At 39.1% G+C, this 24,524-nt stretch overlaps 1 protein-coding gene across 1 annotated transcript in view; it reads right to left on the reverse strand.

Moving 5' to 3' along the window:
- Positions 1-24,524, reverse strand: part of LOC103906561 (potassium voltage-gated channel subfamily KQT member 1) — a 540,744-nt gene that overhangs the window by 441,422 nt on the left and 74,798 nt on the right. Inside the window, exons 7-10 of the mRNA XM_009288490.1 lie at positions 23,305-23,415; positions 22,178-22,273; positions 21,186-21,314; positions 18,546-18,708 (exon numbers count right to left, since the gene is read on the reverse strand). Coding sequence (XP_009286765.1) covers positions 18,546-18,708; positions 21,186-21,314; positions 22,178-22,273; positions 23,305-23,415 — 499 coding nt within the window. The remainder of the gene's footprint in view (positions 1-18,545; positions 18,709-21,185; positions 21,315-22,177; positions 22,274-23,304; positions 23,416-24,524) is intronic.

The following is a 24,524-nucleotide window of genomic DNA, read 5'->3' on the forward strand; positions in this document are numbered from 1 at the left end:
GGCCTTACAGAGGTCCAGATAGACGACATCTGTAGCCCTTCCCATGTCCACTGATGTAGTCACTCCATCATAGAAGGCCACTAGATTTAGTCAGGCAGGACTTGCCCTTGGTGAAGCCATGCTGGCTGTCTCGAATCACCTCCCTGTCCTCCATGTGCCTTAGCATAGCTTCCAGGAGGATCTGTTCCATGATCTTCCCAGGCACAGAGGTGAGACTGTATTCTGACAACAGAATACATTATGAACTGTAACTTCTTATAAGCACAACCCCCACCCCAAGTTATCTTCTTAGAAATGCTGCAAACCAACCGATCATGTTTTATTTAAAATTTAATTCATGGGGTCTTCATGTACTTCACAGCTCAATCAGTATGTGCATTCGCTACTAATGCTACATTCCCACTTTCTCATATTGCTTATTCAGAATTTCCATTTTGAAATATTCTATTTCCTAAGTTCCTCTTAAATGCATTTTAATTACAAAGAAGCTGCTGAGCTTTTGCTGCTACAACTAAAACATGACTTTAATCCAATTTTTTGCAACTCAAATTATTAGCTTTAGACGACCCAGCATAGTTAGTATTCTACACTCCCAATAGCAACCAAAAATTGTACATGACAAGGGAACAATGATGTTTATAATGGAGATACAACTCTAAGCTGACACATGCCCTCAGTCAAAGGCCAAAGTCTTTCTTTACTGATGACATTGTAGAAACAACATTTGAATGTGTCCTGTAGCTCTTGAGGCTTAGGGTGACCTTGATTCTCCTCTGGCAGCAGGCCGTGATTTTGCTTGGAAAAAATCACGGTGACAGTGAGAGCCACTGACAAACGTAATGAGACATAAAGCTCTACCGTATGTCTCGCCCTTCCCTCCACCAAAGGACCTGCATGTAAGAGGGTGAAAAAGCTCACTCTTAAGCACACCTTGTACTCCTCAGTTTGACTGACCCACTGTCCCCATAAAACACATCTCCATGGAACAAAGAGTGTTCCACTTTAAGAGATGTGCAACGAAGCCCTGAAAAGCAGAGAACAGAGATCACTGCTAGTGCCGAGATTGATGAATATAACAGTCAGTACATTATGAACAGACTGTAGATTCTGCCAATCCCAAAGAGAAATCTGGATGAATGCTGAATTTGAGGAGCGACTTGACTGTGATCAGCATCGTCAGAGAAAGTAGATATTACACAAATCACAACAGATATTTATTTTCTTACCCTATCAGTCCCATCACAAGGCTTTGGTTCCATCTGTGCTTCTTTAAGCTATTGATCTTCGCCATGTTACTGAGGACTGAGACACAAATTCATCTTTGCCATGTGTGAAAGTGACATGGCTCTATCAGTCTTACTGCCATTAAACTCATGATTTGTCAGAGTCAACATTTTTATGTATACACAGAGCTACAGATGTTGAACCCTAACAGAGGCAGCAAGGGAAAAAACTTCCATGTTACTGTCTTTGCAACCAAATATATATTTTTTTTAAACTAAAAAAAAAAAAAATGCAAGTGCAATTTGTTTTCTAAATGTCACTGATGGTTTCAGACACGTTGTCAAGAGGACAACAACTGCAAATGTGAGTAGGACAACCTTCTTTGTGCCACTGACTGACTAAAGAAGTTCTGCTATTTGTTGGCAGGCAAACCACAGACTACCCTTGCTGAATATTCGCTTCAGTTTTCTGTGGCATGAAAGATTCAGATACCACTCAGTGTCTTAACTCAGTTGAAGAATCCAAACAGTGATTCCCAACTTCCATCCTGTGTCTTAGAATACATGCTAGGATCATATGATAACTGGAATAAAAGTGTCTCTAGAATAACTTTGTTAGATCCTGTAGGTAAATTTTTTCAGCTAGTAGAAACCTCACAGAAAATTGTTAATTTGATTTTTTTAAGTAAATTGGCAAATACATTCTTATCTGAAATAAGAAGAGATTGCTCAAAACAACTTCTCTTGTGGAAAAAAAAAATTCAGCCCTGGCAAACATTTTCATCACAAACCCTGTTTTGTAAGACATTTTAGACAGCTAAGGAATACTGTTTCCTTTTGAAAGACTGTCAAATACTTGACAGTTTCATCACTACCTTGAAGGGCTCTGCCTGAATCACTTCAGCTTGATTTTCCTCACAGTAGATTTCACAAGCCTTTGCTGTTGCCTAAGTGCTAAGAAGGACCTTTGAGGAAAGCACTGTATTACTATGCCTGTGTCCAGTGGATAGAACCAAGAGCACACCTGACTTGAGCCTGTATTCTGAGCATGGCTACTAGCTCATTGCCATAGGGAGGCTGGGTTTTGAAGACAATTAAAGGCATTTTGTTCCAAAACCATTTCTATTGCATTCGAACACTAGGTTAGAATAGAACAGGTAATCCTGCCTCTACCTTTGCCTTAGGCAAACACCAGATATACAGGCTACATCAAGAATATTTAAGCCTTCAAGTGTTCATTCAGCAACGGTTTGAAGTGATAGCCATTTTGCTTCATCCATTAAATGTGGACAAAATGGATGATTCACTATATATATTTTTAGTAAGTGTAAGTGGAGGGGTAGCAGGATTCCATGGTCATTCAAATGCAAACATATACATACCATCCTGGAATGGTCTGCACTTTTAAGTAACTGCTGAAACAGACAAAACAGCTGGATTTTCCTAATATCAGATAATCCTAATATCAGATAACAACAGATCAGGACAAAGAACTGTTGTTCAAGGCATTATGCACTGCCTTGTCTCCGACAGAGGTGAAGAACAGATGCAGAAGGACAGGACAAACAGACAGTGCTAGCTTCACGGAGAACTTCCTGAGGTCTGCAGCTGTGGGACTTTCAAAGTCTGAGGTGGTATCCAAGAATTCTTGATGGGTTTTCTTATTCAGTAAATTAATTCACATGGAGTTAAGAATACATCAAAATTTGTTTACACTGATTTTAGTACAGATCTGAATGTGCACTTCCCCAGTGAATGGAAAATTCACGCAGCGGCCTCAAACACTGTTAATATTGCTATGGGGAAAAAAATGCAACACTAGTGAAGCACCATGTCAAAGCCCTAGAAAAGGTAGGATATAAGTAAAATAAATTTTATTCCAATAAATCTTTAGAGGAAGGTATTACAGGCTCTGGAAATAACAAAGGCGTAGCCCAAGAGGCAAATTACTTCTTTCGAGAGGATAATGTGAAAACTCTTATTACAATTCTAAAGCATTAAGACCCAAGATTTTCACTGCCATTTGGACTCTTGGCATCATAAAGGCTACTGACTATTATACACAAGGCTTTTGGAGATTTGCTTTCAGACCAGTAGGGAGGAATTAACTCCTTGTTCCTCATCTTCCCTTGCCGCCGCCCCCCCTCGATGCTCTTGTGCGGTTACTTCCTCATTCTGAGCATTGACTATGTTTTTCTATTGGGGAACCCCCCCCCAAACCCATGCCTTACTAATTGACTTTCAAGCTATAAATGCTTTAGTGTTCTCTTATCCAATTTGGATATGGTCCTTTTTCTATCTGAGAACAGATTTGAATTAGGTTGAAGTCACAAGTGAAAGGAAGATCTTGCTGCTTGGTTCAAAGTACTGGCCATTTCCAGCTTTGCAAAGGTTATTACAACAATGATGTATGCTAGCATGGCATAGAAGCATCTCCTTGACAAGGACCTGCTTCTCTTATGCCCAGATCTAACCATCAGTCTCATCTGATATTACAAGGGATTCACAACTGAAACCTTAGCTCTCTCCTGTTCCACTCCAAGGTCGTTATAGATTGGCAGTCAGCACAACATACTCAGTTACTTGCAGTTCAACAGGTTAAATGAAAGCTGGTAGCACAGAGACAATTCAGCAGTATTATTTACCCTGAAGTAGTTGTTCAGTTGCAAAAGCAACTCCTTAGATAAGATTACTGAAATCAAAGAGAGCCTTTCTACAATAATTCCTTCATTTTTTCATGGCTAAGACCTCAATTCCTTTGGAGATAGTCACATAGGAAAAAAAAGTCACATTTCAGCATTTGAGATGGGACACGTCTACACTGCACAAGGGAGGATGTGCAAAGCTAAGAAGTCTTATTGCCCTGCAGCATAGTTTCTTCAGACGGTTGGCAGAGAAGCTAACAAGATAAACATTGGAAAAAATCTCTCGGACAATTCTATTTCATGTAGATAAGAATCGCATGACCCAGTTGCAGCAGCATCTAAATGAGAATTGTCCGAGAGATTTTTTCCATTTCATGTAGATAAGAATTGCATGACCCAGTTGCAGCAGCATCTAAATGAAGGGAGGGAGATAGAAGACTGTCAATATGGGATTGTATCCTATGAAGTGGGAACACACCAAGGTACATGCAATGCTGGGGAGGGGAGATATAGAGATGAAGGAGGTACAAGAGGAGAGCATCAGGGGTCTCCTTAATAAGCCTTATTCTGAAGTAAATGCTTTAAAATAGTAAACAACCTTGTTCAAATTAACCTGTTTTTAGAAATTGCTACTGACGCAGACTTTATGGACCCCAACCTAAACTGCCTTGCTCTCCATTTGTAAGAGAGGTTCAAGAAGTATTTTCCCCTCAGACTGTTTCCACTCCAGACAGTCCATGTCTGAGTTTGGCATATGCTAATGCATTTATTTATCTAGCAAAGAACATCTTTACCCCTTTAAGGAGTCTTAAGGAGTCTGTAAATGTAAATTGAGGATCTTTACCAAGCAAAGTAATTCCCCATAAAAACCGTCACTATCTTACCCAAGTAGATCTCTATCAGCTAAAATTGATGACATTCATATGACATAAATAGGCCTACTGTTTTATGAATGTGATTTTACCTTATTAGAAACAGTGCAACCACAGAACTTCCAGAGATACCATTCCTCCAGCAAGAAAAGGAAAAAATCCTATTTAACACTGATATTTTATTATGCTAAGGCAAGTTTGTGTGTACTTTTGCATATACTTTCTGCTCATCAGGCTAAGTTCATCCCTGTAAACCTTAAGCTGCTGGGCCCCTGTGTACACCAAAGTCTAATGCACGCTCTCTCTCTTTTACAAGGTTACAGAAACAGCAGCCAATCTGAGCCCTTCAAATAAACAGCAAAATAAACTTGTAGACTTCTATCTAGGACTGCTGGCACACACTTGCTTCATGATGGCTCACTCAGCACAAACTAATCTAGGATAGATTCAGGTCAACCTGACCTGAAATGGATCTTAATTGAGTTAGTACAACCAGGTCTACAGTATCCCATTGCCATGGTCTGATTCACCCCATTAAAAACAGAATAAAAAGCCACTAGCAACAAATACTGGCATTATGCTGCTTAAGATTTTTTTTGAAAACTGGAATCAAGTTCTGAGAACTCAGCATAATGTAATACTTAAAGGAACACAAATGGATCCAAAGGGTCAGAACACGGTCGCAGTTTACGTACCCATGAGGCAGATTCAGGACCAGGTTGTGTGCAAGCCAGAATTCCTGGAATTAGTTATCAGAATTGCCTTACAGATGCTCTCCCCATAATTCACCTTATTCAAAGATGAAAAAAAATATTCTTCTCCTTTTACAGAGGAGTTTTGAAGTCCATGCCACAATTCTCTTGTTGGTGAGACCACATGCTACAGACCATAGCAAGAATGAAAAAGAGGAAACCCAGGAGATGTTTTCCTTGGTGGTGGATTGCCACTGCTGGAAGATGCTTAATACAAAAATAATGCATTATCAAAATAATACATAATTTAAAAAGCCATCAGTGTTGCTTTATATTTCCAAGCTGGGTACTTTTCTGCTGCATTGGGTAGCACTGATCACATCTGTATTTTTTCATAATACAAAACAGGAGGGTGCATATAGGAGTCTTACCCACATTAGCATGGAAGGAAAAGAGAACTCCCTAATAGAGGGCAGAAAGCAGAGAGGAAGGGATGTCCAAAGTAATTCATCACCCTTCCCCCCCACCTCTGTGGGCCTTACCCCAGAGGAATTCCCATAGAAATTATTGCCAAGTCAGCTGGGATATTCACTGCAAATTTCTCTGCAGGAGAACACTAAGAAGGAAGAGCTTTTCCCAGAGATACATTTACTCACTTATGGTTTCCGAAGAGGTTCATTTAAATATAAATGTTCTCCTGCAAGTGAACAGGATTTATATTGAAAAAGAGTATATATTCCAGTTTTGCCAACTTCCCTTGTAAAGAAGGAATGTATTGTCCACACAAAACATTGCTTAAATGCATCGGTTATTTTTCCATGTATCTCCCACTGAGTAGCTTTTTAACAATGGTTAGTATTAGTATCCAATTCAGCTATTCCTTTAGTTTTATTTTTCCATGTATCTCCCACTGAGTGGCTTTTTAACAATAGTTAGCATTTTATCCAGTATTACTATCCAATTCAGTGATTCCTTTAGTATTATTTAACAGAAAAGTCAGCTGAAAAACAGATATCAATAGCTTACTATAAGAGTCCAACACCCTAACTCTGCAAGAAAGACTAAGAATTTTAAGCAAAACCACTCATAGATCATAGGCAGAAGCTTTTTACATCCTCAAAGCTTGCTCAAAATTCAGCATCGTATTCTATCAAAAAAGTAACAAGGTCAAATTGTTTCACAGTTGTAGTCAAGCAATGCTAAAAAGTTCAGAATTTGGCCCAATTTTAATCAATACAAATAAACAGTCTTACTCACTTAGAAATTTATTAACTCTGATCAACAGATTTCATACAACAGCTGCACAAAATCAATGAACAACGCAACCTATACAGAACATTGCAAATGTTTGCTCATTAGGAAATTACTGTTGCTTCCTCTTTTCTTTCCAAAAGATAACAATATTGCAAAAGATTGTTTAGCCAAGTATTCTAATGCTAAAGGTGCACCAGTTGTATGTACACAGCAGATTACAGGACACTCCAAATTGAAGGGGAATCAGTTCCAGATGTTTTCCACTGATTAAATTCAGCCCAAGCAAGGTTAAGTAAATGACAAGCAGCTGCTTTTCTTTTTTGCAATAGTCATGAAAAATACTTTTAGAGTTCTGACTACTTCTAACTGGCAGACACATGGTGCAGCACCTATTTTCTTAGGTTTTCATGATTAACAGAGACTGTGGACAGTCTTCAGAACAACTAGTTCTTTGCACCTCCAGTCTGTCAGATCTTATGCAGATCAGAATTAACAGGAAGAAGCTCAAAAATATAAAGAAACCCATCTCTCTTTGGAATGCCTCAAGTATGTACATCCCTAAGACAGCCTCTGTCATTGCATATACTACTTTCTACTGGAGTAAGTAGAAATAAAACAGGAAAATGTTAAAGTATCACTAGGCCAGATCCATGGCTCAGTGCAATACTGGCATCACCCTAATGACCCATCACTCCATTTCAAACAGGACAGCAAAGTGCATTGGTTTCAGGTTCTCAGGCATAACACTCATGAGAACAGCAGAAAAAAAAAATCTTAGCCAGCAACAGATGCAGCAGGTATAAATTCAAAATTTTTCAAGTGTGAAGATTCACAATGTAATAGCAAACAAGACCACTTTAAATGTGGGAATTGCCTAGCTATGTCTAGCTAGCCCTCTGAAGAGTTCTTGAACCTTTAGTTGCAAAAAACAAAGATCATTGACTGGGATGTGTCAGTTTTTACCATCTACGGAGGTTGAAACATAGCTTTATTTCTTAGACTTCTCTCCTTCTATTTATACTCAGACATACAGAGTTTTTTTAACACCTGATAGGATTAAACTGACAGAAAGGTAAGAGTCCCTTGTGCATGTATCTTTAGGCAAGTTGACAGGTCAGATTTTCCATCACAGCACTTATTCTGGATGGTGCATGGAAGCATTTCCAAAGCACAGAAGTAAAAGCAAAGATTCCCATGGATTTGTGGTTGGGAGAATTTGGAAAGAACACCATGCATCCCTGTATATCAAAGTTATCTTCCAACCATCGTCTGTGAGACTGCATACAGCATGCTATGTAAAGAGACATATCAAGCAAACTGAAATTGTTTAGGAAGTGGCTAACAACTGGGTATCTAAACAGGGAGCAAAACAAAAAAACCCCACACTTAGAATTCTTTCTTCTCCATTTTTTAAGTAATGGTCAGTGTTGCATATGTATATACACACATAAACACCACCCCCCCAAAGAACCAGAGGTTTTTTTACTTCTAATTCTGGAATCTTTTCAGCTTTCCCAGCTGACATACAAGGTAAAATATGTAAAATACATGCTTTTCAAGCCATATTAACTCACATATTCAAGACGAAAAGTATATTTAAAAGAGTAGTAAAAGTATATTTACTGCTCAGCCATTTAAGTAGAACCAGTTAAAAAAGCCATTGGTTTTTTGTTTTGTTTTTGGGGGTTTTTTAGGTTTTGGTGTGTTTGGTTTTTGTTTTGTTTTTTTTAACATGATGCCCCAATCTCCCACAATGTTTTGTCATTCCCATCAGAAAGAACAAATTTTTGTGGTTAAAAAGTAGCTTTACGTTTTTGGGGTTTTTAGGTTTTGGTGTGTTTGGTTTTTGTTTTGTTTTTTTTTAACATGATGCCCCAATCTCCCACAATGTTTTGTCATTCCCATCAGAAAGAACAAATTTTTGTGGTTAAAAAGTAGCTTTACATTCTGGATTAAATCACATCTTATTTTGCCCACAGAGCATGCTCTACATTTTCTGCAAAAATCAGCTTCTCTTCTTGCAAAAGCTGACATTCCTGATTACCACTCCTCCTTGTTTATGCTAACAATAAATAATCGCGTAGGCCTATGTTTAATCCTGCATTGACTAATAGCATTCTTCACTTCTGTAATGCTGTGTCAGTCTAAAAACACTTCATAAACAATTAAGACTCACAATATCTCTGTGACAGAGACAAGACTTATATTCATTTAACAGATGACGCAACTGAAGCACAGTGAGTTAATTGTCTGCCCAAGGTCACATAGCAAATCAGTAACAGAGCTAGGAACAGAATCCAGGAACACTGACTCATGCAGCGCTCCCTCCTCAACAGGAGACAAGCCTTTACATACAGCCTCAACACTCCATTGCAGTCTAACAGCCCACTACTACATGCTGGAGTTTTGTCATTGTCTTCCATTCTCATTTTAACAGTCTCTAGCTGCCTCTGCTTCTTTTGTGGAAAACAGTTTGAGGCAAAAGCTGATAAACCTTGGCTTTTTACAAAACCAGTACACACACAGGAAAAAAAAAAAATGCAGGAAATGCAAGAAGTTGCCCTTATTCTCATTTATAAGGTGAAGTACCTGCTTTTCACCTTCAGTGAGAAGGCTCTGAGGTGGCTCAAAAAGGCCTTCACTTCCATACAGTCACTAGTGAACTGCAATGGAAAACCTCACAGTCTACAGTACTGCAACTGCTCTGTATGTCACTACTGCCCTAAATGCTGGTTGGGTTTTCCCCCCCCTTTCCCTTTTCTCATCCACTGGATTGCACAGAGTTGTACCTTGCATTTTGAAATTAAATTACTGTTGTTTGAAGTTTGGTCTTTGGCATGTTAGACCATATATTCTGTTTTCTGGGCTGCACTGGAGTGAGACTGTTGCTACCTCCCTGAAACATTTAACAAAAAGATGAGATTCTAAAGCAGTAGTGGAGAGAAAAATCCAACTTGTGTACCACATACTTATCTGTGTTTTTAAAGGTAAGTTTCATAGACTGTTTCCCCAGGCAACCTCCATTTATATATGTTTCCCATTCCCTCATGCACACCCTGCATTATAATTTTTAATATTAAGTTACTTGACTAATTAGAACGGAATTAGAAAATCGTGGTCTTAACTAGAGTTCAAGTCCTCCATAAAATGGGAAACCTTTAATCCCAAATTGCCTTCTCCCCACCCCCTCCCCTCCAAAGGTTGCCCTCACTTCCCCAAAATAATTTGCATCATATGACCTCAAGAAGGGCAGGTGCTGCAGCGCTGGACTGGAAAAGGCACTGCCTACAAGGGCTCATTTGAGCACAAGGCATCCCCCACTGCTATGCAGTAAAGGGGTTATCTTTTCCACACTGTGGCATCATGTACCATAAACAGCTGGTTAATAGACCAGAGATCAGGTCAAGCAGCTGCCTTTGTACTTGATATCAGAAGTGTGGAGACAGATCACTGCAGTGAATTAGTGAGATACAGGATTAGCAGGGAACAAGAGACAGGAGCCAATTGCATGAGCACTGCTGCCTCTGTGGGAGGCTCACAGGCTGTCTTCCAAAGTACTCTCAGCCACGTCTGAGTTGATACCAACTGCGTATTGGATAAAAATTCCACTCTAGTCCATGATCTGACCCACTGATGGGCTTATTTGATAGCACCAGGTTCAGAAACCTCTCTAACCACATTTCTTAGCTGAAGAGTGAACCACTGGTAAGTATTTTAAGTATCATATTCCAAGTTTTCAAGTTTTCATCCCTCTTACAGTAGCCTAAGCTAATTTTCTAGGCCATAATCCAGATCCTGTGTTTATGCACATATAAGGATGAGACAGGAAAGAGTGACTAAAATCAGTATGTAAACTGTCTTCTGCCTCTCTCCTATCTACAACACACATTGCCACATCACAGAAAAATACCCCACATGATCTGACATGATTGCTTTTGACCAATTCGTGTTCACTGTTACTTACTTCCTTCCTACTGTCTGGTGGTTTGGCTTTTGGGGTTTTTTGTTTTGTTGTTTGGTTGTTGGTTTTTTTTTTTTTTAAACACAAATAGTTTGGCCACTCCAGCATTCTTCTAGGAAATGGACTTTGCTAGAAACGGAAATTCCTCCTTCCCTCCCTTTCAAAGCGTGCATTGTGTGCCCTTTTATAGACCCATGCATCTCACCAGCCTCCTATCAGTCCTGTTTGTGGCTCTTGGGTTGTTTCTGATCACTCCCTTACTCCTCAGCTATTTACTTTGCAAGCCCAGATAACTAAAAGCAACCCGACTTCAGTGTATCTTTCCCAATCCTTTATTTTCTGTTCTGACTTGACTTGCTCCTCACTGAATCATTAGCCAAAGAATAGCAAGTGACACAATTTGTAGCATCAATTTTAGCAAATTCAGTGTTAATTTTCAGTGAAAAGAAAAAAGCATTAACTATTTCCTGACATCTTTAATGTCTTTATGCTTTATGTTTAATAATTGGGCCAAACTTCCATTCTGCATAGATTTTCATCTCAAGTTTAGGTCATTAAAAAAAGCTCACAATTTACCCAGATTGTCCCTATCTTTCCTAAGTTTTGGAGAAGTGACAGCTTGGGATATTCATATGAATTCATCAAGAAGCTCCTATGTCTCCCGAATTCTTCTGTGTTGTCCTGTATTAGCACTTCTAGTAACAGGGCCTAAGCTTTTGTACTGAGTTTTCAAGACCTAAGGAATGAGGCTTCTCAGGCCTGCTCTGTCCAAACTTTTCCTGGCCTGACTTTAAGTAATTTAGCTGTGCCAGCAATTTTTCTAATTGACCAGGTGTCTGTATCTAACTTGTTTTACTTTTGTTTATCTTTGTTGTACAACCATAGTTTTGTATCTACAGTAGTAACAGCAGTTATTCTAGTAGAATGAGATATTTACAACTAAATAATGACATGGTTTATAGAAATACAGGCTGGGTAGTGTATCAGAGGCCTTGAGAAGTGGAAACACAGGATGCAGTGTATAGGAGTACAGGCACAAGATAAGCGATGGGGCACAGGCTTGGCACTGGAGACCCCACAGCTATAAACAATTCACTAATGGTCAGTTAAAGAAAAATGCAGTCCTGGAGCAGGACAAAACTGGTTTTAAGGGTAACAGAGAACAAAGAAATACTATCTCACATACATAAAGGGAAACATATACACTAAATTCAGATGAAACCTGGAGCTGCAAACCAATGAAGAAATACATAAAAGCGTGTTAGGAAACATTTATAAGTGACCCCAACTGGATCCCGGGAGAGGAAGAAACTATCACCACAAACATCATATTCCTCTCTGTGAAGGACACCAGATTTCAGCAACTCATTGTACCACTTCCCCTTCTCCCCCTGCAGCAAATGAAACCTTAGGACCCAGAGAAGCATAAATGCTAGGAAAATAAGTAGAAATTAAGAAGTATGTTACAGTTTTAATTGTATTTTTACTATTATTGCAACTTTTTAAATATGCAAAAAACATATTGCATTTGATTCTTTTTTGTAACAATTAGATTTGGACTAACAGCGATTAGATCTCAAGATTTCAGTTATACTAGCACTAAATTCTAGTTTTACTTTTATAAAGTGTGCTTCCTCTTGCTTATAAAGACAGCTTTGAGCATAATAATTCTTAGTCTTGCTTCCTACCATACCTTATCTATTAACTCTGAGTTTCAATTCTTGAAGTCCAATAACTATTTCACTTCTCTCTTCTTCCCAAGGCTGGCTAAGTCTATCATTTTATGGCTACTCTCCAACACACCCTTCATATTTTTAATCAAATATCTAGCAGTATAACTCAAAGGTAGAACAGTCTCTCTACTTCCACTCTCCACCTTCTGTACCAAGGCTACTGAAGGCCTAGCTGAATAATAGTTTTTTCCAATACATTCCTTCAGACACAGGTGTCAGGAAAACCCCACAAGGTCCTGTATTGTGAGAAGATTCTTCTGGTTGCTCAAACATAACAAAAGAAAAACTGATTTCCTGTCTTTATGGTCAACAGTTTAATTCTCCCTTGACACCCCTATGACAGGGTCTTGGATTTTCTTCCTTCCTTCTTTTGCCCAGAAACTTACACAGCAAGACTATCACAGTGTATATTCTGGATCCAAGAGCAAAAATTATCAGGGCCACATCACTACCGTGAAACAGCTTACCAAAAACTATACAATTTATTAGGTCAATTTAATCTCACTTTAAAAAGCTGTCTTTGTTTTATTATTAGGCAACATGTTGACTCATTTATTTGCTTCTCTAGTTTTCTACATTTAAGGTTTTAACAGTTATCTGAAATACTAATTTTTGGCAAAACATCCTATTCTGGGGTATGCCCTCCTCTGCAACTCAATTATTTTTTTCCCACTGCTGTGCTGATAGTGTCTTTTTTTTCCAGTTCTAATAGTCAACTCTACCAGAAACACCACTGCCACTAGTCCATGGTGGACAGGACTTCTATTGTTCATTTGTATTTAACTCTATAACACAAACTTGTCATTCACTATGTGCTTATCCTAAGCCAACGTCATCATAAAGCCTCCCTACTATGCAGTAAAGTTTTCTTTTGCTACTGAACAGCTAAATTCAGTCTTACATCACAACTGAAATTAGTTGGAACATATTCAGCTAAATGAAGTTTCATCTAAATGTACTGTCTTTGATGAAGCAAAAATGTTTTCTGGATAAAAAAGTCTAAACTCAGTTTTGCTGATATTACTAATCAGAAAAAGTTTGAAGGAGCTGCAAATACCTTCTCTCACTTTGCACTCCCGTGGTCTCTGGGACCATCTGGTACAAAGTCCCTGCTCAAGTCCAGTGTGACCAGTGATCTAAACTCTGGTCCTAAATCAGGCTGAACAGGGAGTTGAATAAATGCAGAACAAAAATAAATTTTAAAACCTCAGAAGCTGCCAGATTTAATCAGAAGTAAGAGTGAGTTTGGCAGAGGCAACTGTTCTCTTCCTCTCAGCCTCCATCTCCCCTTACACCACCCCCCACCCCCAGTTCTACCATCCACTTTGGTCATGCAAGATAAACCACAGAATTCACTGAAAGTTCTCACTCACGATGGTCAGGGCTGAAACAGTAAAGACTGAAAACTTTCTGGTAGAAGCATACAGGTATGTTTCCACAATTCCTACTCACAGACAAGTACCATTAGTACCTACAAGTCCTGAACTGACTGACAAATTTAGATGTTGAACAGCCCTATGCTGAATATAGATTCTCACTGCAAAACCACCAGCATCTGCTAAACTCACCTTCTTAAGAGCATGACTTTTTCAGAAGCATGGTATCTGGATACTCTCTCTTGCTAATTTGGAGCATAGCTTTACTTTTATGCTTTTCTGATTTACTGACAGTTATGCAGACCCTCAAAAGCTTTGGGGTGTGCTTTATTCTGTTAATTTTAGCCACATGTTTTTTCTCACCTTTCACTCAGCTTGTCAGCACTGGAATCTATGAATCCACTTCATTTAAAATGTTTGCTTCTTTATATGTACTGCAGATTGTAATCCATCTACACCACTGAGGGAAAGTAGCCCTTTTTCCCAATGGAAATGCAACCAGTTTCCAGGAAAAACCAACCCATTACTAGATGGGTGAATTCTGGAATGTCAGCATCTAAACTAGCATTACAGACAGAATAAATCAACATTAACACTATTACACACTTTATATAAGAGGGCTTACAAAGGTATTCTGGGGATCATTGAAAGTTACAGTTCTCTCCCCCCTCCTGGTGAAAAGTTACTCTTGTGCAGTTTTCCTTTAAATATGAGGGGGTGGGGGTGGGGGTGGAATATGTCAGCATGCAAGAAACTCCAAAAAGCAAACAGAAAAGCACAGTGATAAATAGGGAATTTTGTTTTTACCCCAGCGGAGATTTATCACTGTGAGAGTCTTGTGACTTTGACAAATTTTACAATAATGAGTTGTGTATACAACCTACAACAACTGACAGAGAATAATACATTCCATCTGCTGGAGATGTCCCAGGAGGCTGACCTTCAAGGTCCAAAAACTTTCACATTTTTATAGTATTTTTTTTCTTCCCTAATAAAAAGCATTATGAAACAGCTATTCAGTTCATTTTGAGAAGCATACATTGCAGTGAATAGCTGTTATTTGAAGATGAAACTCAAGTGCATGTAAGAGATTTCAGTTACACTCAAATGTTATTTGTTTTTCTTCTATTTGGATCAGTCTCTATGAACTGCCACTCACTCTTGCTATCACAAGTATCAAGATGGTAGTTACTTAAGTGCCTTCTTTAAATCTTACAGGAACATTAAAGATGCCAGAGAGTTCATACATGTCTTGTCAACCTGGTAACACCCTGCTGCAGGGGAATATGTACACAATGGTTGACAGAAGTACAGGTAAAGATCAATTTCAAGACTATAGAGAACAATTATGGCTATGATCTCAGGTGAGGATGAAGTCACTGAAGGTTTTAAAACACTACATGAAAAAATTAAACAATACACCCTGGTATGAAAGAGTTCCTCAGTAGAAGCAATAGATACCTGTGAAAAGAATATACTGCACTAGAGTATCTTTGGCATCACAGTTATTTTCCAGAATTGTTTTTCTTATATCAATGTTTGTTTTAGCTGTTCCTTTTTAATTTCTTCCCAAATAGCTTCCTCATTTTGAGAGGTTTGACTTCAAACAAGGAAACTATTATTGTGGAAGACTTTTGGCCTTTCCATTCCTGCAAGGATGGTCAAGTTCTTAGGGTTACAGAGCACTCTACTTTAGTCACACCTGAAACCCCATGCATGGTCGAGAACTAAGTCAGGAACTGTTTTCCTTTTAGGTTATCAAGTGTTTGTTTCAAGATTCTATCATTTATGGTATGTAAAGGTATGTTTAGTTTCTACATTATGTACTATCCAATACATGTTTTTTATTACATACACAAGTATCTCAAACCTTAATGTTGATCATATCAATAGGCTTTATAAGGCTTCCCTTTTCTCAAAACTTCATCATATAGAAGAGGAAATCATTTTTGCCTAGCTTTGAAAGATATGCCTCCTAACCAAGTTTTGAGGAAGTCAAGAGGATGCTGGGTAGACATGGATATATGAACAGTGTATGCTAAGAAAAACCTTATTTTCATGAAAAAAGGTATGCTCACACAATGCAGTTCCTGAATTAAGGTAAATCTCCCCTTTATCAAGGAAATTTTAACTTAATTTCAGTCTATTTCTGCCCAGAACAAGGAATTTTCTTAGTGGGACTGTTATTCTGTTGCCTGCCCTTGCCAGGCATTTGTTTCAGGTCTCCCTACAGTCTCTCTCACATCTGACCAGAGCAGCAGGCTAGAAGAGCTGTTTTAAAGCAACAGCTCTGCTCCTCCTAGGTCAGGCCTATAAAAGTGATCTAAGTCAACCTTGAAGTTTGCCATAATCTGTAAAACATCCAGCCCCCACAACCAATTAATAAAATATTCCACTATAGCAACACTGAAATAGAAGCTGGCATGGCCCTTTTCAATTGCCTTTTTTAATTAACATTTTCTCTGCCTTTCCTACTTTCAGCTTTTTAAGAGAGGAAAAAATACCCCCATTTACAGGCTAAAGCTTAGTACTTCCACTTCCTAAGAATAGAAGCCTATGAATTCTGGCAAGAAGAACTTCACTGAGAGAAATCAGGTTTAAACTTCTGAGAGGTGTCAAGAATGTTCAGTCAATTGAGCAATCGAGTTAGCCAACTACATTCCTGGAAGCTTTGCAACAGAAGGAATGAATCAGAAAAATCAAATGAAGTGTGATTTACTCCTGACACTGGCTAAAGCAAATGTGAAAGAAAATGAAAAATAGATAAAACTTAATTGGTAAGGGAACAATATGCATGGCTGTCTCACAGAACAAGACTAAATTAGACCAGCTATAATAAAAGTACAAGAAAACGTTTTCAGAAAGAGTGGAAAAAATTCTTTCATTTTCCTCTGTTACCAAGCTGTCAGGCAGAAAAAGATACAGGCTTGTCTTTTCAATCTTTCCTCTGATGCACAGAGGTTTGCTCAGACCAACTATGAACATTTAAGGAACATATCTTAAATGAGTAAGTGTGCACTGGCAGAGTCATGAATACAGACGACATAGTCCTCAACATCTTAACTGCCTTCAATACTGTTACAAGTTACACAACACTTTGCTGCTTCTGTCCATCAACGACTGATACCACACGATCAAAACACACTTGGCAAAATCTACTATTACATGGTCAGCAAGGGAAGCTGCACAGCTCTAATAAACATGCTGAGAATGAACATAGTATTCTGTTAAGAGACACATAGTTAAAAGCAGCAACTTTATTTATAAAATCACACCCTTCATCCCCTTTCCCAGAATCCTATGAAAGCACTGGAAATGCCAAACAACAATTAAAATACCACCATTGCTGAAAAGCATTCTGACCTCAAAGTGACAGATGCAAGATTTATATAAGATTATAAAGCAGAAGGAAGAACATGAGGGGTAATGAAAACCTCCATCATTCCTCCCACAATGGCAGTTCATGGCTATCAGTTGCATGAAGCAGGGGCTTGAAGGTCTTTCTTAATCCCTGTGGGAGCCAGATGCTCCTACCCCTTACAGATGTGCCTCAGTATGCCACAGCTCTCAGATCCCTGCTATTCCACATCTGACTGACTGCTGTAGTATGGATGACATAGGTTGCATTGACAATACAATCTAGCAACTCTGTAAAGTCAGAGCAACCCAGTGAAACTCCTACCCTTTGATTGCGTTCAATACAGAAGACACTACGTATTCCCTCTGGGGGCAAAAATATTTAAAGTAAAGTACTTTTTATTAAAAAAAACATCATGTCAAGACTACAGCCATACTCTCTCCAGGCTGAAATTGTGTGTCAGCTTCAATGTCACATAAAAGTAGCAATTTGATAAACGTGAACATCAACTCTCTATAAAAGACAGATGAAAACTTAAGTAAAAGCACCACATGATAACACACTTTTGACTAGGGCCAGCATCTCTGGACACCTCAGTTAACTTGGCAAGGCTTTGCATGCCCCTCTAGGCATGGAACATAACTCCTCAGACTATGAGGAAACACTCTCCCCGCTTGAGCTAAAGATTCAGCAGATCCAGAACTAGCACAAGTTTCCCCAACCCCATCAGACAAAGGAAATCAATACAAAGATGGAAAAATTAGCTTTCCAAAAAACCCTCACTTTATAGTAAACAATACTATTTCATACCCACATTTCCATTACAAACAATTAAAAAAAGGATTTTACGAACAAAGCAGTATCTTAGCTCACCAATGAAATTCAGCCAGTTTCCAGGTTGAGATACAACAGCCACTTATAGCAACACACAATATTTTAAGTGAAGCAAGAAAAAAATCCCACTTATCAAAACCTCTTGACTGACGTAGGCATAAAAATATTTAGCTGTTCCTATCACAATTTATTTGCACAATGTTTAAGAGGGTACTGTAAAAAAGTAGAGATATTTTTCCTGTTTCATTTTCCTTTCTTCAGGGTCTATGTGAGGTAAAGTTTAAAGGCAGGGTAGATCTGAGGAAGCTTTCCATCCACCTCTGAGATAGTTCAAAAAAGTAGAATTAACAATATATCCAACATCTTAATTGAATTAACTTTGGTAAACAAAGAAAGCTCTTTTGATGTTCATACCACATGAACCTAAAGACTTCCTTTAATTTGTGTCCCGCTGTTTTTGTTATGCAACCGTCTTTGGTTTGAGGCATCTTGCTTTACTGATTATTTTTTCACGGAAATTTTCCCTTCATCAGTTCAATTCACTTTAACATTGTCTCTTAAAAAACGGTAACCTGAACATAAGTGAAAGTAAATTACCTCCTGGTTCATCAATGTAGAAAGACACATCTTTTTTGTCTTCTTGTTCATCAATGTGATCATAAGTGATCTGTGGAATAGACAAGGCATTCTCTCCTGGGTTTATTACAGGTGCAGAACCATTACCACAGCCTAGTTTCCCTTTTCTTTTGTATCTTCTAGCCTGTGATAGTAGAAATGGAATGATATCAGAAGATAATATCAAAAACAGAAAAGTAAACATGTGAGCTTCGCTATACAGTAAATTCATTTGAGGTTGCAATTTATTTATTTTTTTAAAGAACACAACTGAAATTCAGTGAAAGTGTTACAACCTTGGTTAATGTTTTCAAAGTGGCCGATTCCGTATTATCAACTTAAATCTAGTGAGAATGTGATTCTCAGAAGATGCCTAGCACATTCTGAAAGTCAGGTCTCAAGTAAAATTTCTCAAATTGGGTCCAAAATTCAAGGCACCCAAAATATTAATCACTTGAGTATATAACAGCTTGGCTGTAACATCTTTCTAACGCTCTAATTAAACATAACCATAGACTTTGAATTATGAGCTAGGCACTGTGCAGACTTTTCAACTAAAGAAAATTTCACCTTTTACCAAAAAGGCTGAATCAGGCACATCAGAAGATAAATCCTTCCTCCTGCCTCCAACATTGAAGTTCTCCTAATTTTAGGAGCCTAAGAGGCAACCTAATAAACACCCTACAACTGGTACATAAGAGCGAAAAATGAAGGTTTGGATTTAACTGGTTCCAAGCAAGGCTGGTCTCCACCTGCCTTTGTGACTAGAAGTGACCAACATAACAGCCACTCATATACTGACTACATGACCTGTGCTGTCTAGCTCCTGGATGCTGCCACCACCTAGCTATATAAATACTACTTCTCACAACATAGCATTCATTTCCAGTCCTCGTGACTATCTACCCTTTGGCTCTAGTCACACCTGGTTCTACTACTCACACACCTCAAACCAGAGGTAAGAGGCATGCTTAATTTGCCTGATGCTCCAGTAACCTTCTGACAAGGAGCTGAGATCTAGGGCCACTGCACTCAATTCTGCAAAATACTCTGGCCTCTGGTGTGACCACTAAGCAGTTAGCAGAGATAAACATCAGGGAGAACTAGTATTCGCACATATCAACACAAACAGCTGCAGGCTCGATATATTCACAAATGCAACTATGCTACTTGCTCTAAGTAAACCAATTCTTATTTTATTACGGTCTGCATTCAGCCTTTTGGAATTCATTCTTCTGTTCAGCTCTGCAGCAATTAAACAAAAGCATATTTGAAATTAATCAAACTGGGCATGAAAAAAATGGTAGAAATGGGCATTTACTGTATACAGTGGATGCACTACCATGCATCAAAATGCTTCTAAAGGCAAAGATTATGGGCTCTCATAGCAGGAAAAGAAACCAGGAATTCTCTGGAGAGCAAAATGCTACAACATGCACAAGATGATCAGTATACATTTAAGTCTTTAAAATAAGAGGCTAGGTAGAGAAAGAAAGAACTAGTCTCCTTTGACAAGAGAAGATTATCCATTGGTAAGAGATGAAAGAACCATTACTATGTTCTTGAATTAGGGTTAGCTTTTCACAGGGAAGTTCAGGTTTAATAATATATTAGGGAAATCCCTCTCACTAGAGAAAACACTAAGGGCATTAAAAACTGTCTATTTTTTCCACCTCTCCCACCATGGATTGCTTGCTGTTCAGCAACACATACTACCCAGCCTTACTTCAGCTTTACCCCTTTCCTCCTGGTTTTTCTTCCTCTAATTACGAAGAGGCTAGTCTCATGGCAAAGTTACACTGCTCGACACTGAGTAGATCACACTGCTGTATCACCAAAACATATACATGCACACAGATCGTGCCGATACAGCTTTCTACACATGCTGTGGGGAAATCGTACTGCAATTCTCCGCTGGGCAACAGGCATCAGTGGGGTTTCACTGCCTAAAACCAGGCCTCTAACATCACTTTAGAAACCCTGGGTATCTGAGCTAGACCTGCCACAGACCTGGGCCTTTCCAGAAGGGGTGCTGAAGGCTAGGCAAACTTGCCAATGAAACTACATAACTATGTTTAGGCAATCCCACCTGTGTAGACAAACACTATTCCACTTTACTGCAGCCACACCTCAGGAATTTGCCCAAATTTCTACACACAGCCCCAAATAAAAGTACCGTAGAGAGAAGTACTTGAGCAAGAAAAGCGTAGATACTGTCAGCCACATGTTGAATGTGAACATAAATTTTTAAACTAGTTTTCTCCTTTCTTCCTGTATGAACTACTATGCAAAATGAATGCAAAATAGGAAAGTGTCATCATTGGCTTACACTACCCTTTGAGAAGGTAGAGGAAACTTCAAAGGGCATTAAAAAAAAAAAAGGAGAACTGGCACCTGTCTGACCACCAGGGCAAATTTAAAATTAGAATACATTTGTCCCTTAGGAATATTTTAAGGAAAACTAAACTAATTGTGCTGTGGCATGAGGAAAACAATCAGATGTCCCGTTACAAATGCCTTTCAGCTCTTCAAATTTTTTGGTTACTTCCTAAGGGTTTTGGCAAGTTATCCCAATCAAATTAAAAGCAAAAACAGAATAGAGCTGTGCCAACTCTCCATTACCTGCTTTCTCAGACTAGGGCTAGATGGCGCTGGTGGTTTTTTGGGATTTTGCACCGCTGATGTAACGTAGATCTTCCACGTTGCGGTAGAACTGCAGGATTTCTCTGCTGCATAGCACCGCCACAGAGTCTATAATAAAACCCAAAACCAATAGTCTCAGTGAATAAGTAGTCACCGTTGTCCTGCAGAACAGGTAAGTCAGATTTTGCTGCAAACCAAACTGACAGCAAAATCTTCAATCAATGTAGACATATTGCAAAGGGTTTTGACTGCAATCACTATGCTATACCACACACCACCATGCCTAATAAAATACACTCTTCCCTGTATATAACTGTGGCGAGTGTAATTTGCACCAGGAAACATACACTCAGCACACAGTGATCTTAAGTATGTTCTTTGTAGCGTTCTCCCTAGGAGCTGGGGTCTAATCCTGCCCACAGTAAAAAACAAACAATCCTCATAAAAGTGAATTCCCCCATCATAGAATACTGCTGTCTCCCTTTTTCTGCAGTGTGCCACATTTTAGTATTTGTGCACCATGCTATTGCATTCTTTATATTATCATAAAGAATGTTATGCTGGGACTTTTTTCTAACTGAGGTGTGTGTATACATGTACACATATACACATTCATCACCTCAGGATTTGGCAGATGCACAGGACCTAAGGGAATATAAAAAGGAAGTTAGGAATTAAAGATGATAACAAAGATTTTTTTACTATTTCACCAAATAGACTCGTTGCATCCAGTTAGTGTCATTATGCCTGTGAGTATCAGGTGATATGAGCCTCCTGTGCTCACTCAGAGGAGGGGGGACAGGCAATTAGCTAATTCTCCCTAGTGACTGAAATGGATCAAAAAGACAAAGTGGTTAAACACAAGTTATAGATTTATAAAGTCTAGTAACTGTGATTCTCAGTACTTTAACTACCAGGCCACACTCCCTTCTCCAATACTCTCCTAAGCATTTTACTGTTAGGGGTCTTACCTGAATTAGAGAAGCTGCAGCTGGGATTTGTCTGTTGAAATGCTTCTGCCGTTGCTTCTGCTGTACTTTCAGGGCAAAACCAGACCCCAGAATCCCCTAAATATAATCAAAACTACTAGTTAGACTCCAATATGGCTTCACATGCCTAAACCAAATACTTAGCATATGAAATAAACATTTTATAAAAGACTTTCCTAGAAAAATTCTGAATTTTCAAATGTCCACAGTGACAGAATTCAATTTATTCCAACAAATAAATCTGAAATTGAGCACATTGATATTGGCATCATGTAACTTCAATAAACAGCATGTGTTTATTGCTGTGATCTACAGGTAACATTAGTCAGAGGCATTCACAGAGGTGGTCAGGTTCCAAAGCCAACCCTACACAACAGTGGGAGAAGCAAATGCCAATGTCATATGACTGATCTACAGCTATTCTTTGCACATGTTTTTAATTCCTTGCCACAAAAAAACCCACAACTAAAGCCAGAACCCAGTTTGAATTTTCCAGGCATATTGAGAAAAGAAGCCAAAGATATGCTTTATAATTTCAGCATTTCTGTTAAAACTGATAGTTACTGAAGAAATACCTTGTCTTTTCTAATTGATTTGATGTTGTCGTCTTTATTTTCCCCCCATTCACTTATTTGAAGATCCAAAAAGCCCAAAGATGCTTTATAGTACCATGTAGGAAAGCAGATGCAGTTTCCTAGACCTCTGCTTCATGGCAGTGTTCCTTTCCTCGCAGGACCCCAAATTGTTCTTATGTAATCACAAAACAGCAGAAAAGAAGGAAGTTTCACCTCTGGCACTGACATGCTGATTAAAAAAACCTCTCTTTCTCTTTACTTCACAGAATAACTTCAGTTCTCCGAGTAGTGAAAATTATTCTTACCTCCTTTCTAGGCCGCATCTCTCTAAAATGACTGCAGCAAAGATACAGCAGTTTCATGCATTTGTGCATGTGTGCAAACACACAAACATACACTTGAGGATGTGTACGTGCACATTCTGAAGCAACACCCAACCCTGTTATTTCCTATCAAAGGCACCAATTTAAAACTACCTAATTGTGAGCCCAAGTCAGACAGACACTTTAATAAAGTGGTCCAAGTTCTACTTACCGCTGGCAGAGCAAAGAAAGATATAGCAAATACTGAAAAACAGGAAGCTACTGTCTTCCCAATCCATGTCTGGGGAACTTTGTCTCCATAACCAATTGTTGTGACCGTTACCTAGGCCAGAAACAAACACTTGATTCACTGCAATGCAGTACCTTTTTCCCCCAAAAGCAGGAAAAGAGAAAGAAAAAAAGTAGAGAAGTATCAGGAGATATATATGGATCAACAGTGTTTGGATTTGTGCATAAGGAAACCACAGGAGTACGCTAAACATCACTGCAGATTTATCCTGCTTTTACATTCTTCAGCAGGCACTCACAGCTGGCCACTGGTTTGGATGCAACAGTAGTCTGGACCCAGGATGGCTGTTCTCACAGTTTGTAGCTGGCTGCTTCCACCTTCCAAAAGCTGCAAGGATTGTTGGCCCTGTGGGCTTGAAACTATAGGCTTGCAGTTTTTCTGCTTTTGCTTTTAAAATGTAGTTCCACAGGGTTGAGAAGAAAGCCTTGAAAGTGCTGACTTGCACACAACCAATGCACGTACATCTGCCAAACTCTGTAGTCAGGCAGAGACAGTAGCTGCAGCAGGGTAAGCTATGCCCTGTGCTGGCAGGAAGGAAAAGGGACAGAACTAACACCATCCCAGCTGAATCTTTATAGCAAGAGGAGGAACACACAACCATTCTAAGACATGTTATCTCCCAAAGTGAGTATCTATGCCAGTAGACCAAGAGCTACATACAGCTGAGCCCCATGCTCAGCTTCTTTTCCTCCCCCCACAAATACAGTTCTTTGCTGCTCAAAATTGTGTTTAAGCCACAGGATACATCATATTACTGTACCTGGATCTGCTCATTGCTTATCAGGGTGCAGCAAGGGCCAAGTACTCCCTAAGGGACGGGAAGCCCAGAGTCAAGAAAGATAACATAACCAGCAAGGCAGTGCCTCCCCAGTCAGGACCCAGTCCTGCAGCACCCAAACAAAGCACGTGCAGAAAGAACAGCCAGGTCCAACCAAGAGTCCAGGTTATAAGGCAATATCACAGCAATGAGGCAGGTCCAACATCAAGCCAGGAAGTCCACTAACAGGTCAGGGTTAGGATCAGGGCCAGTGGTCAACATGTGAGCCTACAGAGATGAGGCAAAACCAAGATATCAGCCCACAGGCTACAGTCAGGATCAAGCAACTCCATAACCAGACACAGCTGCAATTGAGCTAGAGACC

Source organism: Aptenodytes forsteri, unplaced genomic scaffold (assembly GCF_000699145.1).
Source record: "Aptenodytes forsteri isolate BGI_AS27 unplaced genomic scaffold, ASM69914v1 Scaffold73, whole genome shotgun sequence".
Lineage (NCBI taxonomy): Eukaryota > Metazoa > Chordata > Aves > Sphenisciformes > Spheniscidae > Aptenodytes > Aptenodytes forsteri.